Genomic DNA, 16348 nt, shown 5'->3' with positions numbered 1-16348 from the left:
TGTGTTCTGGTGGATGAGGCTGGATCTTGTCTTTCTGGTGGGCAGGTCCACATCTGGTGGTGTGTTTTGGGGTGTCTGTGGACTTATGATTTTAGGCAGCCTCTCTGCTAATGGGTGGGGTTGTGTTCCTGTGTTGCTAGTTGTTTGGCATAGGGTGTCCAGCACTGTAGCTTGCTGGTCGTTGAGTGAAGCTGGGTGCTGGTGTAGAGATGGAGATCTCTGGGAGATTTTCACCATTTGATATTATGTGGAGCTGGGAGGTCTCTTGTGGACCAGTGTCTTGAAGTTGGCTCTCCCACCTCAGAGGCACAGCACTGACTCCTGGCTGCAGCACCAAGAGCCTTTCATCCACACGGCTCAGAATAAAAGGGAGAAAAAGTAGAAAGAAAGAAAGTGGAAGGAAGGAAGGAAGGAAGGAAGGAAGAAAAAGAAATAGAGAGGGAGGAAGGAAGGAAGGGGATAAAATAAAATAAAGTAGGATAAAATAAAATAAAGTTATTAAAATAAAAAATAATTAAGAAATTTTTTTAAAAAAGAAAAAAAAAACCGGACATAGAACCCTAGGACAAATGGTGAAAGCAAAGCTATATAGACAAAATCTCACACAGAAGCATACACACACACACTCACAAAAAGAGGAAAAGGGGGAAAAAAATCATAAACCTTGCTCTTAAAGTCCACCTCCTCAATTTGGACTGATTTGGGATGATTCATTGTCTATTCATGTATTCTACAGATGCAGGGTACATCGAGTTGATTGTGAAGCTTTAATCCGCTGCTTCTGAGGCTGCTGGTAGAGATTTCCCTTTCTCTTCTTTGTTCGCACAGCTCCCGGGGCTCAGCTTTGGATTTGGCCCTGCCTCTGCGTGTAGGTCGCCAGAGGGCGTCTGTTTTTCGCTCAGGACAGGGTTAAAGGAGCAGCTGCTTCGGGGACTCTGGCTCACTCAGGCCAGGGGGAGGGAGGGGTATGGATGCGGGAAGAGCCTGCAGTGGCAGAGGCTGGCGGGACGTTGCACCAACCTGAGGTGTGCCGCGTGTTCTCCCGGGGAAGTTGTCCCTGGATCCCGGGACCCTGGCAGTGACAGGCTGCACAGGCTTCTGGGAGGGCAGGTGTGGATAGTGACCTGTGCTCATACACAGGCTTCTTAGTGGCGGCAGCAGCAGCCTTAGCGTCCCATGCCTGTCTCTGGGGTCCGCACTGTTAGCCGCGGCTCACGCCCGTTTCTGGAGCTCCTTTAAGCAGAGCTCTTAATCCCCTCTCCTCGTGCACCAGGATACAAAGAGGGAAGAAAAAGTCTCTTGCCTCTTCGGCAGGTCCATACTTTTCCCCGGACTCCCTCCCGGCTAGCCGTGGTGCACTAACCCCCTGCAGGCTGTGTTCACACCGCCAACCCCAGTCCTCTCCCTGCGCTCCAACCGAAGCCCGAGCCTCAACTCCCAGTCCCCCCTGCCCCGGCAGGTGAGCGGACAAGCCTCTCGGGCTGGTGAGTGCCAGTGGGCACCGATCCTCTGTGACGGAATCTCTCCGCTTTGCCCTCCACACCCCTGTTGCTGTGCTCTCCTCCGTGGCTCTGAAGCTTTTCCCCTCCACCACCTGCAGTCTCCGCCCGCAAAGGGGCTTCCTAATGTGTGGAAACCTTTCCTCCTTCACGGCTCCCTTCCAGAGGTGCAGGTCCTGTCCCTATTCTTTTCTCTGTTTATTCTTTTTTCTTTTGCCCTACCCAGGTATGTCTGGAATTTCTTGCCTTTTGGGAGGTCTGGGGTCTTCTGCCAGCGTTCAGTATGTCTTCTGTAGGAGTTGTTCCACGTGTAGATGTATTTCTGGTGTATCTGTGGGGAGGAAAGTGATCTCCACCTCTTACTCTTCCACCATCTTCCTGATTCCCCTCTGAGAATGTCTGCGAAACCGCAGAGAAAACACTTTGATGACTACACGTGATATGGGAGCATAAGGTGAAGTTCAGCACACTCTCAAGTTGACATCTCTTAGGTAAAACTGGGACCCCCAAAGGGCTCTCCAAACTCCTGAACTCCACACTATGGAGGCAGCCCTTTGGATATGCTGCCTCTCTGCTTCCAGGCAGCTCAGGTCTTACATTTAAGTTCGTAATCAGTTTTGAATTCATTTTTGTGCATAGTGTCCAGTTTGCATAGTGTCCAGAATAGTCCAGTTTGATTCTTTTGCATGTAACTGTCCAGTTTCCACAATGCCATTTATTTAAGAGACTGTCTTTTCTCCATTGTATGTCCTTGCCTCCTTTGATTTAGATTAACCATAAGTGTGTGGGTTAATTTCTGGGCTCTTTATTCTGTTCCATTGATCTACTTGTTTGTTTTTGTGCTGGTACCATACAGTTTTGATGACTGTAGCTTTGTAGTATAGTCTGAAGTCCGGGCGTGTGATACCTCCAGCTCTGTTCTTCTTTCTCAAGATTGTTTTGCTATTTGGGGACTTTTCTTTCCATAGAATTTTAGAATTATTTGTTTTCTGTGAAAAATGCCATTGGTGTTTTGATAGGATTGCATTGAATCAGTAGGTTGCCTTGGGTAGTTTGGTCATTTTAACGATATTCTTCTAATCCATGAATACGGTATATCTTTCCATCTGTTCTGTCATCTTCAATTTTTTTCATCAGTGTCTTAAAGTTTTCTGACTGTGGGTCTTTTACTTACATAGTTGGATTTATTCCTGGATATTCTATCCTTTTCGATGTGATTTAAATGGGATTGTTTTCTTAATTTCTCTTTCTGATAGTTCCTTGTTAGTATATAGAAATGCAACAGATTTTTATATATTAATCTTGTACCCTGCAACTTTACTGAATTTTGATGAACTCTGGTAGTATTTTGGTGGTATATTTAGGATTTTCTATGTATAGTATCATGTCATCTTCAAACAGTAACAGTTTTACTTCTTCTTTTCCAATTTGGATTCATTTCTTTTTCTTGTCTGATTGCTCTGGCTAGGAATAAAAGCGGTGAGAGTGGGCATCCTTGTCTTGTTCCTGATTGTAGAAGAAATTCTTTCAGTTTTCACCATTGAGTATGATGTTAGCTGTGGGCTTATAATATATGGCATTTACTATGTTTAGGTATGTTCCCTCTATACATCTTCATGGAAAGTTTTTTTTTAATCATAAATTGTTGAATTTTCTCAAATCCTTTTCTGTATCTATTGAGATGATCATATGATTTTTATTCTTTATTTATATATTCTTCAATTTGTCAATGAGGTATATCCCACTGACTGATTTGTGGATATTGAACTATCCTTGCATTCATTGGATAAATTCCACTTGATCATGGTGTATAATTCTTTTAATATATTGTTGTATTTGGTTTGCTAATATTTCGTTGAGAATTTTTGAATCTATGTTCATCATATTTTTATCATTGATATTAGCCTGTAATTTTCTTTTTTTGTGATATCTTTGACTGGTTTTAGTAGCAGGGTGATGCTGGCCTCATAGAATGAGTTAGGAAGTGGTCCTTCTTCTGCAGTTTTTTGGAATAGTTTGATAGGTGTTTACTCTTTTCTAAATGTTTGGTAGAATTCACCTGTGAAGCCATCTGGTCCTGGACTTTTGTTTGCTGAGAGTTTGTTTTTGTTTTTTTGTTTTTTTTAAATTACTGATTCAATTTCATTATTGGTAATTGGTCTGCTCATATTTTCTATTTCTTCCCGGCTCAGTCTTGGAAGATTGTACATGTCTAGGAATTTGTACCTTTCTTCTAGGTTGTCCATTTTATTGGCATGTAACTGGTTGTAGTAATCTCTTACTTTCTTTTATATTTCTGTGGTATTGATTGTAACTTTTTTATTTCTGATTTTATTGATTTGGGCACTCCCATTTTTTTTCTTGAAGAGTCTAACTATTTAGATCTGAAGTGCATCTCTTGTAGGCAGCATACATATGGATCTTGGTTTTGTATCCATTCAGCCACTCCATGTCTTTTGACTGAAGCATTTAGTCCATTTACATTTAAAGTAATTATTGATAGGTATGTACTTGTAATTTTAAATCTTAGATTTTTTAAATACTTCAGAGGCTTTTCTGAATTCTAAATAGTTTTTATAACTTCAGTAAATTAAAATTATCAACAGTAAAGCTAACATTACCTTAGATGTTCCAAAGCTATGCATAAACTTAATAAGATTTGAATTTAAAATCACAAGTGTAAATCCCTTAATTGTATATTCCAGATTGAAGTTTCAAGACTCTCGTTCTAATATGCTCTTAAACATTACAGGTATATAAGATTTCAAAAGGCATAGATCCCTTCCTAATAAAAAAATCAGTAATATGATTTGGCCTGTTTTTTACTTTGCTATATTTAAGTCTGAGTCTTCCAAGGGTTAAAATATGCATAGCCACTGAAAGAAGACTGCACAGCCCCAGTTAACTGAGACATCTGCTGGCTGCTCAGTGGATTCCTCTCAGGGGCCCTGCTGAAATTCACGGAGCCCTGGATTGTGGTTAATTTGACATGGCTTTTAGAGGAGAAAGAGGGCAGTGTCTTGCGGGGCACACAGCCCACATAGCCTGATTCCTCAGTATGTTGATGGAAGAGGGTAGGACCACCCAGGTTCGTCACTGGATTGGATTTTGCATTTCTGTGACCTTTACAGTAAACACTTATTCTTTCCATATATCTCTAGAGATGCGTGAACTTGGTGGAACTTTGCCATTCTTTCTTGTTCTTAGAATGACATCATTCTCGTGGAATATTCCGAATGGTATTGATCCTTAATGTGCTCTCCAGTTGTATTTGGATCATTCACATAGCTTTTTCTGACTTGCTATTACAACCTGTAAGATCAATCTACTGACATTTTCTAGGCATGTATTATCATTTTCCTATTATTGCCTTGATTATCATTACAATATATCTGAATATTTATTCCTTCCCTTTCTTCTAATTCAATGCACAGATTTTTTATCAGTTGCTGAAAAGATAAGAACAAGCTCTTCTTTTTAGCTTGTCTCCAGCAGACTCCTAGTCTTGGGCATGGGCAGAGGTCACTTGCCCCTTCTTTACTTCTTACAGGTCACCTGTGCGGGGACATTGCTGTGCTGTTGACTTCCTACTTCTGCAGAGGAGATGCTGTGGCCTTCTTCCATAAGCGACTTCAGCATGGGCTAAAGTCACCATCTTTGCCCTTCATAAGCATACAGCTGCACACATTGAGTTGGTTTTATCCTATGGCCAGGGAGAGAAGAAACATTAAAAGAAACTATTTGTGGGGCTGGAGGGAGGGTAGTTTTAGCAATACTTGCAAAGATGAAAGGTTGTTTGGTTTCTATAACAGAGGCTTCCATTTCCCTTAACCACAGCCATACCTATAAGGATGCCTTGGCAAAGAATTCACCAGGGCTTTGCCTGAAGATCTGCTATTTTGTAAGGTAACATTTCTGCATGCATTTGGGACTTTGTGGAGTGGGGTGAAATGAAAGAGCCAGAGACTCTAGCTCTTTCCTTGTCCTCCCTGCCTTTCCCTTCCTGACCATCTATACAACACCTCTGGACAGACCAGAAAGGGCAATTGTTAGTACTGGAAAGTCCTCAAAGAGCATAGTCGGTTTTTTCTGATGTGCCTGAGCTTAATATTTTATACCAATGTTTTTGTCAACCTTACAGCATTTTGGTATCAAGTGACATAAGGGAAAGGTTATTTTGTTTGTTTTTATTCCCAAGTATAAAAGTAATGTAGCTCATATTAGAGCACTTTGAAAATATAGAGAAGACTATAACTATAGTAGTAATCACTTATATCCAACTACCTATTTTGGTATATTTCCCTTGTCTCTTTCCAAGTAGGTTTTTTAACATAGTAGAGATCAAAATACATACAAAATTTTGTATCCTGTAGTTTTCACTTAACTTTAAATCATAGGAATCTTCTCTAGTCATTAAAAACTTTTTGTAAACATTATTTTTAATGGCCATGTAATATCCTGAGGTATAATAAAGTGTAATTTACAGATGCATTGTCCAATCTTTGGACGTTTGGTTTGTCTGCCATTGTCTTATTTATCGTTCTCTCTGATATACATGGTTGTGCCTAAATCTTTGCAGTGGCTTCCTTCATTATGATTCATCTTATCATAGCATAGCATTTAATATGTGGGGCGCAGAGGATTGTCAGTGGGTGGTTTTCTTCTCTTCCCCCCACCCCTACTCCAGTTCCTTATATTCTGTGTAGAGAATATAGATTCTATATTCCCAGGAATATAGAACAAACCAGCCCCTGTCTTTTTCTGAATCCTTTTTGCGGGAAGAACCCACCACAATGTGCGTCCTTGGCTTCAGTTTTGGCTTGTGTTTTTTTTAAATCCCACCATGTAGGTATTGGATAACAGAATTCTGGATCATGTTTAAAATAGATGCCAGCTTGGCAAGCACTATGGAAGAGTTTCAGGAACTGGTGAAAGCTAACGGCGAGGAGCTGCACTGCCGCCTGATTGACACAACTCAAATGTGAGTGTCGTGGTTTTGACGCCTCTTTCGAAACCACTTCCCTCCTGTAATACAACCCAGGCCGCTCAGCAAGGCTCTTCGTCCTGCTGTGACGTCTGCTCTACCCACCCCAAGAAGCCCTCAGGCAGGTTCAGATGGCCTCATGAAAGAGAAAAGCTTGACGTGTAGCAGGAAAGCAGAGAAGCCCCCTGGTGATAACGGTGTACGTGACTAATATCCAAGAGTAGGAAAAAAGAAGTCTCAGTGAAAAAGAAATCAGGAAGCCAGATATTGACTAAAATTTGTATAAATCCCAATAAACTGAAAGTGTGGTGACTAAATTGGTGCCTCTTCAGCAGCTAACGCCTGGAGGGCCCCTGCACTTATAAATGGGGAAGGGACTGCTGGAAAATGGATCGAGCAAAGGGTTTATAACATATTCGGTAGGCCAAAAAGTTCTGCAAGAGACACTTAGACCTATGCAGAGATAGAAAGGATCTCAGGAATACTGCATATTATTCCTTGGATTTCTTATTTATGAGATGGTCCCACTCTGGAAAAATGAATGCCTGTCCTAATCTGGGGAGAGGAGAGTACACTCATCATATGCTAAGGTTTTCACAATGTGGCCCCTTCGTTTTAGAATAATACAGATCCCTAGGACATAGAATTCTAGGGCTGAAACATATTTTCAAGATGATTTTATCCAACGTCCTGGGAAACAGGCTCAGCAAGGCTTGCTTCTCTGGGGTCACACAGCTAGCTGAGTTAATGGCAGAGCAGAATCTGGACTGTGAGAGCCCTCAGTGCCCTGTGCCGTGGCCCTGTGGAAATGATTTCCAAATCACATGTCAGAGTCCCAATTAAATCTACATAGCGGGTTGGACTCTCTGTACTTCTTTGCTTAGAATTATAATAACTTGAGAGGTAAAAGAAGGTTTTACAGTAACAGTGTCTTCATTTTTTAAATGCAGCACACAGGGCCCAGGGCAGTTCTCAAACCCTGATTTCCTTATCCCAATACACCCCTAGCTGACTTTCCTCTACCAATATTTTCCACGGTATATTCTTTAGGAATTAGTCAGTGGGATATTGCCCGACCAGATATACTTGAGAAAGAGAGACTCGAACTTCCTTTTTGCAATGCATCTCAGAGTGTGTAATATGCTCTTTGGCTAAGGGGGCTGCAGAATTTGTAGCATTTCCCAAACTCATTTGACCACAGAACCCTTTTGTCAAGAGACAAGGTTCTCAGGAATACAGGTTTGGGAAACACAGATCTGCAGCCTGCTACCTTTCTCTTTGCTTCCTTAGTGTAGGAAATTGAAACTGAGTAAGAAACACGTGGATTGATTACAAGAAAATGTGTGGGGGGCTAACTCTAGGGTTAGCTAGACTTCCTTGGTCATTTCAGTGGCTGGGGACGTTTGAGGAAAATGCCACAAGTCTGCCCAGAGTGACCACCTGTTCCTACACATGATTACCCAGCATGGCATCTCCTCTCTGTGGTTCTCTGTGCTTTTCTGGCATGAAAACTGCCCCACTACCTTGAGATTTCCAACCACATAGAGTCCCCATCACCCTCATGAGATGAGGAAACACACAGAAGGCATGGAGAGGGCAGACCTGCCAGGGCTACACAGAGGAGCCAGGACACTGTGAACAATGCCCGAGACTCTGTCCTTCCCACAGACTTAAGACAAATGCATTTTACCCAGTTCCCATGGCACGTTCAGAAGGCTCAGGGAAAACCATCAAAGCTTCCTAGTCGCCACCGTAGGAAAAACTGATGTGGGGAAACTGTTAATGCATTGCTTTGACCAAGGAAAGTTAGGTAACGGTGCTTTGCATAGTCTTGTGAGAAGCGTTAATGGATTTATTTGCATTAAAAAGCAATTTTGATTTATTCTTTTTCCCTGTCTTCTCCCTTTCATTTTTACCCACAAAAGCAATGCCCGTGACTGGTCCAGGAAACTGACTCAAAGGATAAAATCGAACACCAGCAAGAAACGAAAAGTCTCCCTGCTCTTTGACCATCTGGAACCAGAAGAGCTCTCCGAGCACCTTACCTACCTGGAGTTCAAGTCCTTCCGGAGGATATCTGTATGTACCCGAGGGGCCGGAGAAAAGCTTCCCTGGGATATCTCTGAAAATAAGCAGAGGAATTCAACAGGCCATCCACCTCCTAACCCTAGAGGCCCCCTCAGCGCTGGTAGGCTTTCCCATCACTCTGTGTCGTTGGGAAAATCAGGACACGCTGCCTTGTTTGTTGCTCCTGCTTTGCTGCACGCTCCCATCCTCCAAGCCCACCTCCCTCAGCCCACCACTCGCTCAAGTGGCAATACTGTGGGCACACCTGGTACACTGCACACGTGAGTGTACACACAACATGCATGCGCATACACACACACACACATTTTATTCCTGATAATCATTAGGCTTCCAGAATGGTTTTTTTTAATTTTCCTCCAAAAAAATGAGGCTAAGTCCTGTAAGAGGACTTGAATTCATTCTAGAATAGGCTTTGGATGGCTGTGGGAAATCTCAAAATAAATCAGATGCTACTGGTCTAGCCCAGAATTTACCTAAACCCTTGAGGTGGTGCTGACATGGCCCAGCAGTCTCCCCTGATTCTAGAGAGAAACTGTGCTGACACAAACCTTGCTCACTGAAACTCCGTATGTGATACCAAAGAACACCAGCTCCATACAAGAGAACTTGCCAACAGAGCCTCACTGGCCGATATGATTTCCTGAGAAATGACTCCATTCAGCCCCCACCGCTATGGAAAGATACAGTTCTGAGCTTTGCTCTGAAAGTAGAGACTACCTAGTTGCTGGATGCATTTCTTAGATGTACCTGTTCCCTGCTGAGGTGATGGAGGCTCAGGGGTGGCTTGGACCAGATCACACAGTTTATTAGAGTCAGGGCTGAGACCAGGATCACAAGCCTCTCTCGGTCACTCAGCACCAATTAATTGAGGCTGCTTGTGTTTGGAAGGAGAGCTGCAAACCAGGTTACAGGGGTTATTATAGCTTTTCTCCCATAATGTTGACAGCCTCCCTGTTTTCACACAGCTATTTTGCCAATCAGCCAGGAACCTCCCCACCCCCTCCAGCCCAATTTGGAAATACGTCTCCAAGCATTCATCTGCATGGGGACCTCCAGTCTCCTCACTGGCTCCCCTCAGACAGAACCACAGGCCCCAGTTGGACCGCTCCCCCTGGGGGGTTTCCATTTGGCAGTGCCTCTCGTGTCACGGGGGAAGGACACTGAAAAGAGCCATTTATCACACTGGAAATCTGAGCTGTACTGGGGCCCAACTGGTAGGACTGCTCTGTCAGGCCTGTGGGCTGTTTGCTCCCTGCCAGGGCTCAGATCAGTGGAGGTGGAAGGGAAGAGTCAGTGCAGAACAAGGCCTCTGCGCCAGTGCTCCCCCAGTGTCGGTGCAGGGTTCTAGCTGCAAATGAAGACATCAGCTTGAACCTTCATTTGTTTTGAATGTCACGGTCACCTCGTAGAAGACTTTTGGGGGGATCTTTTTGTTTTACCTACACAGTTCTAAAGAGTTTTCCCCACGTAGGGTGGGAGGGAAATTTATCTCTGCTATGAATTGAGTGACATTTGATATTTTCTGCTTATTATTATAATACTTTGGAGGGGGGAAGAATTATACTGAGATAATTCTTTTAAAAAACAAGTGGATTCAATATGTTACATTTCGAATGGGAGGGGTATATAAATGTAGTCACTGGAATGAATCGGGGAACTTTTTCTTAGAACCGGTAAGATTTGTGCTGTATATGTCTCTCTTAAGGAGTAGGTTTGGTCTACTCATATTTTTCCACCCATCAGCAAACAGCACAGAAGAATGGGGCTCAGTTAATTTTGCATTCATTTTATTCAGGTTATGAGATCTTCTCATCAGTGTATTACTAGTCAGGCAGGACTAAGGTGTGTACGCTGATGACAACCCCCTCAACCCTTCCCACCCAATCTCAGCGGCCTAACAAAGCAAAAGTTTATTTTTCACTCCTGCTACACAGGGGCCTCTGCTGACCACAGGTGCTCAGAGGCTGGGTGTGGGAGGCTTCATCTTGACATAGATCTCCACGATCTCTGCAGCCTGGAAAGGCAACATAGCCAATCATTCACTGGCTCTTCTATCTCAAAAGTCGTCACATCTATCAGCAACTCCTAAATATCTAAAGATCTTTAGGGTATGAAATGATAGTGTGCTCAGCTTCCTAAAAGAATTTCCCTGAAAAGCATTCTTTCCAATACAGTCCCAGCGAGAGGATTTTTCTTTATTTCTGGAATGTGCGTATTACTAATATAAACATCATTATTAAAACAGTTCCCTTGTTTCTGCAAAAAAAAAAAAAAAAAAAGGTCATTCATCACGTCACTTCCACTGACGTTCTCCTGGCTAAACTGTCATGTGGTCACACCTGATCTCAAAGGGCAGAGTTGAGAAATGGAGAGCTGGAAATAGCTGGGGAACAGCACTGAAAACTCCCATGGGAGCACTGGAGCAGAGCAAACTCTCCTCCCTCTGTCATACTATTTGAGCAGAAGGATTGTTTGTGACAGGGACACAGTAGCTGCAGTCATGACTTATACACTGATCTTCTGAGACATTTCCAGCTTCACATCTGCTGTTTGTTTCAGCGTCAGCCATAGTGAATGCCATTGCCCAGGTGAATGGGAAGCTGTGGTCCCCAAATAATAGCTAACCAGTGTCACGTACCCCACTCACTTCGCCCCTGCTCGAGTTGGCGAATAGAGGGAAATCCAGACAGGGCTGTTTGATCATGAGGTTAATAATATCTTGTTAGCACCACCTCACACTTATGTAGTACTTTGAAAAGTTAAAGTGCTTTCACAGGTTATCATGTTTGATCTTATTAACAATTCCGTGTCCTAAATAGGACAGATGTTATCCCGGTTTTGTTTTTGTTTTTGTTTTTGCGGTACGCGGGTCTCTCACTGTTGTGGCCTCTCCCTTTGCGGAGCACAGGCTCCGGATGCGCAGGCTCAGTGGCCATGGCTCACGGGCCCAGCCGCTCTGCAGCATGTGGGATCTTCCCAGACCGGGGCACGAACCCGTGTCCCCTGCATCGGTAGGTGGTCTCTCAACCACTGCGCCACCAGGGAAGCCCTATCCCATTTTTAAGTTAAGAAAACAGCTAGGAGAGAGAGAAAAAGAGTGTGTAACACAGTAGATTCTGTGAGATGATCTTTTTTTTTCCCCCTTACCTTCAGCAACATAGCTGGAACTAGTACTGAGATTTTTCTTGTATACTGTATTCTTTAGAATTGAAAAGGGGCACTATCCCTATCTACTCCACATAATATTGGGGTTAACTTGTATGTGTACACATCCATTTAGGCCTAATGACGTTTGATATAGAGGGACCATGCTGTGGGTAGAATAAGAAAGATGTCCTTCCTACCATCCTTGTCTGCAGGAGAGGAAAGCCAAGAGCTCATCTGTCCCTTAGCAGATTCTAGCCATCAACTCAGCAGAGGTAATAAGCCCCTCGGGTCTCCCAGAATACTGGAGCGGCAGTCCTGATGAGTTTCTTTTTCCCCAGTTCTCCGATTATCAGAATTACCTCGTGAATAGCTGCGTGAAGGAGAACCCTACCATGGAGCGGTCCATTGCCCTGTGTAACGGCATCTCCCAGTGGGTACAACTGATGGTTCTCAGCCGCCCCACCCCCCAGCTCCGAGCTGAAGTCTTCATCAAGTTCATCCAGGTGGCTCAGGTGAGTGACTGGATTGACTTAGCGCCTGGGCTAAGAGGTAAATTATCCCCTCTTCCCCCAGCCTAGTCTATCCATTAGAGCTGCTTTCTCATCATGAACCTCCGGGTGGGGTTTGTGCACTTTTAGCTGCCCCCAGATCTAGATACGGTGACTCTTCTACATCCCACACAAGGGCCGTACAGAGAGGGCCCTACAGGCCACCTTCAAGGTCAGGATATGGTTAGATCTGTTTAGATCTTTAACATTTTTCAGAAGATGCTTACCAGCCTATATTGTTTTACCAAATGTGGCCCACATGGCAAAGGAAAGGGCAATTTCAGGTTTTAGTGGAGCTGGACCAGCCTGATTTAGGTCTGTGAGCCCATGTTGTGTTGAATGGCTGGGTTTAGTGTTTGAGGGGCAGAGTTTAGGCATCTGATAAGAGAAAAGCAGATACTGTGAACACATATTTGAAATTTCACAGAGATTCTAGCATCTCTGTCCCAGTTACTGTCCTATATAGGCATTGGCGTTGCCCTCAGAAATAAAAGTCTGGTTACTTTGGGGTGAAGGATATAAAGGATTATGCTGAACGATGTATTTTTTCATCTCTAGATGTTCTAGACCAGTGTTTCTTAAAGTGTGGTACATGGACCACCTGCTCTGATGTTAGCTAAAGCACGGATCCCTAAGCTCAACCCCAGATCCGGGGAATCAGAACATCTGTACTTGAGTCCAGAAATCTTTGGGTTAAACAAGTACTTTGGGTGTTAGAAGCCACTGCTGTAGAGGGTGGTCCACAGACCAGCTGAAACTAAAGGAGGAAGGCATGACGCTTTGCTAGATTTGGGACCTCCTGGTCTGGAATTAAGCCTTAGGAAAGAAATGGACAGAAAATTGCAATACCTGATTGCTAGCCTTTGGCCAGAATTAGAAAGACTCATAACACAGAGATGAGAGGCAGCATCTAAGCTCCCATGTAAGTGACATGTACAGTGACTCTGTTTTCTGTGTCACAGAAGCTCCACCAACTACAGAACTTCAATACGTTGATGGCTGTGATAGGAGGGCTCTGTCACAGCTCAATCTCCAGGCTCAAGGAGACAAGTTCACATGTCCCGCATGAAATCAATAAGGTCAGTGCTCCTGTCTCCTCCCGGGCCTCTTAGCAGCATTCCTAGGACTAACGTCAGCGTTTCCTCCTTGAGGGGCAGCCCAGAGAGCATTTCCGAACCAAAGCATCCCTTTTCAACCAGGCAAAATACCAAGGAAGCAACCCTAAGAAAACCCACAGGACAGGAACGGGGATGTCACAGATTTGAGAGTGACTGTGACTCAGTCTGGCCGCAGTGTTACTGCACCCGTTCCCGCTGGTGATTTGAAACAATGTGTGTGTCTTTCCCATGTTCATATGCCACTGAGTATCCGGAGTCACCATCTTTAGTGAGAACTCACTTGCTCTAGCAAGGAAGAGTGGTTCAGTGACCATAGTTCAGTCTGCATGTCAAGTGAGGTTATTTAGTGACACGTTAGAAACCTAGCTAGCTGGAACCCTTGGAGAGTGACATTATGGAGAGCTGAATTTTTCCAGAGAGTTGGAAATGAGCTTTTCAGGTACCATTTTTTAATAGGTGGTATTTTATTGAGGAACATTTTTCTTAAGTGTCCTATGTACTTTCCTACGTTATTAATTAGATTTTATAGAAAGGACTTTAATCCTTTATACCTACGGCTGTTATCACACATGTAAACCACTATGATATAGTACAGGTATAAATGCAGCTACTTATGGTATGGGTTTGATAACAGCTGCTCTGGGTATTTCATCTCATTTGGCCTCCCTTACTGAACTCAAACCCCAGTCCCCTCGCGAGCTCTCTTCTTAGGGAGAGATGTATGAGCCTCGTTGCCACATCCGTTTTCCCAGGTGTTCAGCCTCCTTTCAGAAAGCCTCTTATTAATCATCCTTGCTCTGACAATGCTGGGGTCTGGGGACACCGCTCCACCCCCACCTCCCAGTGGTCTGGTCACCTTATAATTCCCTCATAGTGCTGGCTGGGAGCAGGCAGAACAACTGAAGACTGCCTGTGTCTCAGAGGGAGAGAATCACAGAATTTCAAGGGCCTTCGTGTCATTTCGTTTACAAGATGTAGCTTGCTGCTCTGCAGCTTGGGGTCCCCCCATAGCAGTGCTTCCTGTCTGTAGCTGCTGGACCTTCAGGGTGGTCTGCATAGTGAATTCCTAAGTCCAGAATTAAAGCTAGCGTCCTGCAGTAGTTTATGTCACCTTCCAAGGGGAACAAAAATACCTCTCATCTTTGCTGCTAGTCTCTCGTCTTGTGAGCATTTCCCACACTCCACACTCGTGCGCCCTGTTTCCTAGAGGTGTGTGAGGAGGCTCTCTTGGCAGCCACATGGCTGCCGGGGGCTGACTCCCAGACCTCAAGCTCTTCGTCGGGAGAAAGGGTACTTCTTTAGGCCACGATTTTATTACAGGAATTTCCGGCACAGTGTTTAAAATGGTTGTTTTGTGTTGTGACGTCAGTCTGTCCTTCCTGTCTTTGCTTCTGAGAAGGCTGGTCACCACACATGGGGGTGGGGTTCTGTGAACTGCGTGCTGACTTAAAGCAGGTGCACTGGAAGGAACAGCAGACCTGGCTGTGCCCTTGCTGTGCTGGGAGCGGCCACCCGCCCTCTGGCCACGGCAGAGCACAGGCTCTAACGCAGAGCCCCCCACGGCCTCTGCCTCGTCCTCTCTCAGGTCCATTGCTGGGAATTGGTCTAGTCTGTTCAGCCTCCCTATCTAGGGTTTCGGTCCATGGGTGGAATGTCGCCTGCTTCCTAGGCATAGGCCCATCTGAGACTCACCGAGCCAAGGCCCACAGAGCGCAGCATAAGGAATAACACCACTTGACAGGTGACTGAAGCACCACGCTGGAAACACGCTTCCCCGCGCCAGCTGCGTGGGCAGCACACTTGAAGTGTTGTGCGGTGCGGTGTCTTTGGAGTCATTCGGAAGACACTAGGGAAGGGGACTGCGTGGCTTGGGGTAGAGGTCAGAGAGACACTTACTATGCACTGTATACTCTTGTACTTTTTAAATCTTTTTTATCGTGTGCTTACTTATTTTTTTAAAGAACAATTTTAGCATAAAAATGGTAAATAAAACCTCATCTAGAATTTTCCAGTTATGTAGTAAAGCACAGCTTGCGTTTTCTAAATCTACTCTGCGATGTTTGACATAAGCTGGAGTTTCAACTGGGGAGTCAGAATCTACACCTTTAGGTGGACCACCCCCTGCCTGACAAATCAGGGATGGGGTGAAATTATGGTAGGAGCTGAGAGTAAAAGGCAGCCGCTGCAGAAACGCAGCCTGCCTGGATGGTACCTGTGACTGGCTCCCTTCCTCTGCTTTGTAGGTTCTGGGTGAGATGACCGAGCTGCTGTCCTCCTGCAGAAACTATGACAACTACCGGCGTGCCTACGGGGAGTGCACCCACTTCAAGATCCCCATCCTGGGGGTACACCTCAAGGACCTCATCTCCCTGTATGAAGCCATGCCCGACTATCTGGAGGAGGGGAAGGTGAACGTCCACAAGCTGCTGGCCCTTTACAATCATATCAATGAACTGGTCCAGCTGCAAGAGGTGGCCCCACCCCTGGAGGCCAACAAGGACCTGGTGCACCTGCTGACGGTGAGGCTCCATGGGAGACAAATTACTGAGCACTGCCTCATCAAAGATCAGCTCAGTTAAGCCTCACAAGAACTCTATGAAGTGGATACTCTCATTACCTCCATTTTATGGATGGGGATCCTGAGGCACAAAGACGTAACTTTCCAGAAGCCACACGGTATTAAGCAGCAGATCCTGGGCTCAGACCCGGGTGGTGGGACTCCGGGGCTGTGCTCTTAAGCACCATGCCCTTTGGACCTCTAGGAGTGTTCCCCTCCCCCTACAAAAGCCAGTCCTAAGCTCTCTGGGAGGAGCTGATAGCAAATCAGGATACAAGGCTTGGTAAGAGATTGGAGACAGTCGGTTTTCATTTAAAAAAAGGACAAGGCATTGAGTTTAAAAAAAAAAGGAAAAAATAGGTTCATTATTTGGGTCCTGCTACCACTGGCTTGGATCCCAGAGACAT

The 16348-nt window shown here is 44.8% G+C and overlaps 1 protein-coding gene across 10 annotated transcripts in view; it reads left to right on the top strand.

Annotated features, from left to right (window-relative positions):
- Positions 1-16348, top strand: part of RASGRP1 (RAS guanyl releasing protein 1) — a 309379-nt gene that overhangs the window by 272614 nt on the left and 20417 nt on the right. For 9 of the 10 annotated variants that reach the window (XM_067742527.1, XM_067742489.1, XM_067742506.1 and 6 more), the window contains 6 exons: positions 5343-5405; positions 6349-6480; positions 8409-8562; positions 12057-12230; positions 13229-13345; positions 15628-15903. In XM_067742527.1, the coding sequence (XP_067598628.1) occupies positions 5343-5405; positions 6349-6480; positions 8409-8562; positions 12057-12230; positions 13229-13345; positions 15628-15903 (916 nt within the window). Of the gene's footprint in view, positions 1-5336; positions 5406-6348; positions 6481-8408; positions 8563-12056; positions 12231-13228; positions 13346-15627; positions 15904-16348 lie in introns of all 10 variants that reach the window. The other variant, XM_067742537.1, reaches the window with a different exon arrangement.

Source organism: Pseudorca crassidens, chromosome 1, assembly GCF_039906515.1.
Source record: "Pseudorca crassidens isolate mPseCra1 chromosome 1, mPseCra1.hap1, whole genome shotgun sequence".
NCBI classification, from domain to species: Eukaryota; Metazoa; Chordata; class Mammalia; order Artiodactyla; family Delphinidae; genus Pseudorca; species Pseudorca crassidens.
Note: the sequence above shows the minus strand (reverse complement) of the source record. Positions and strands in the feature narration are given on the sequence as shown.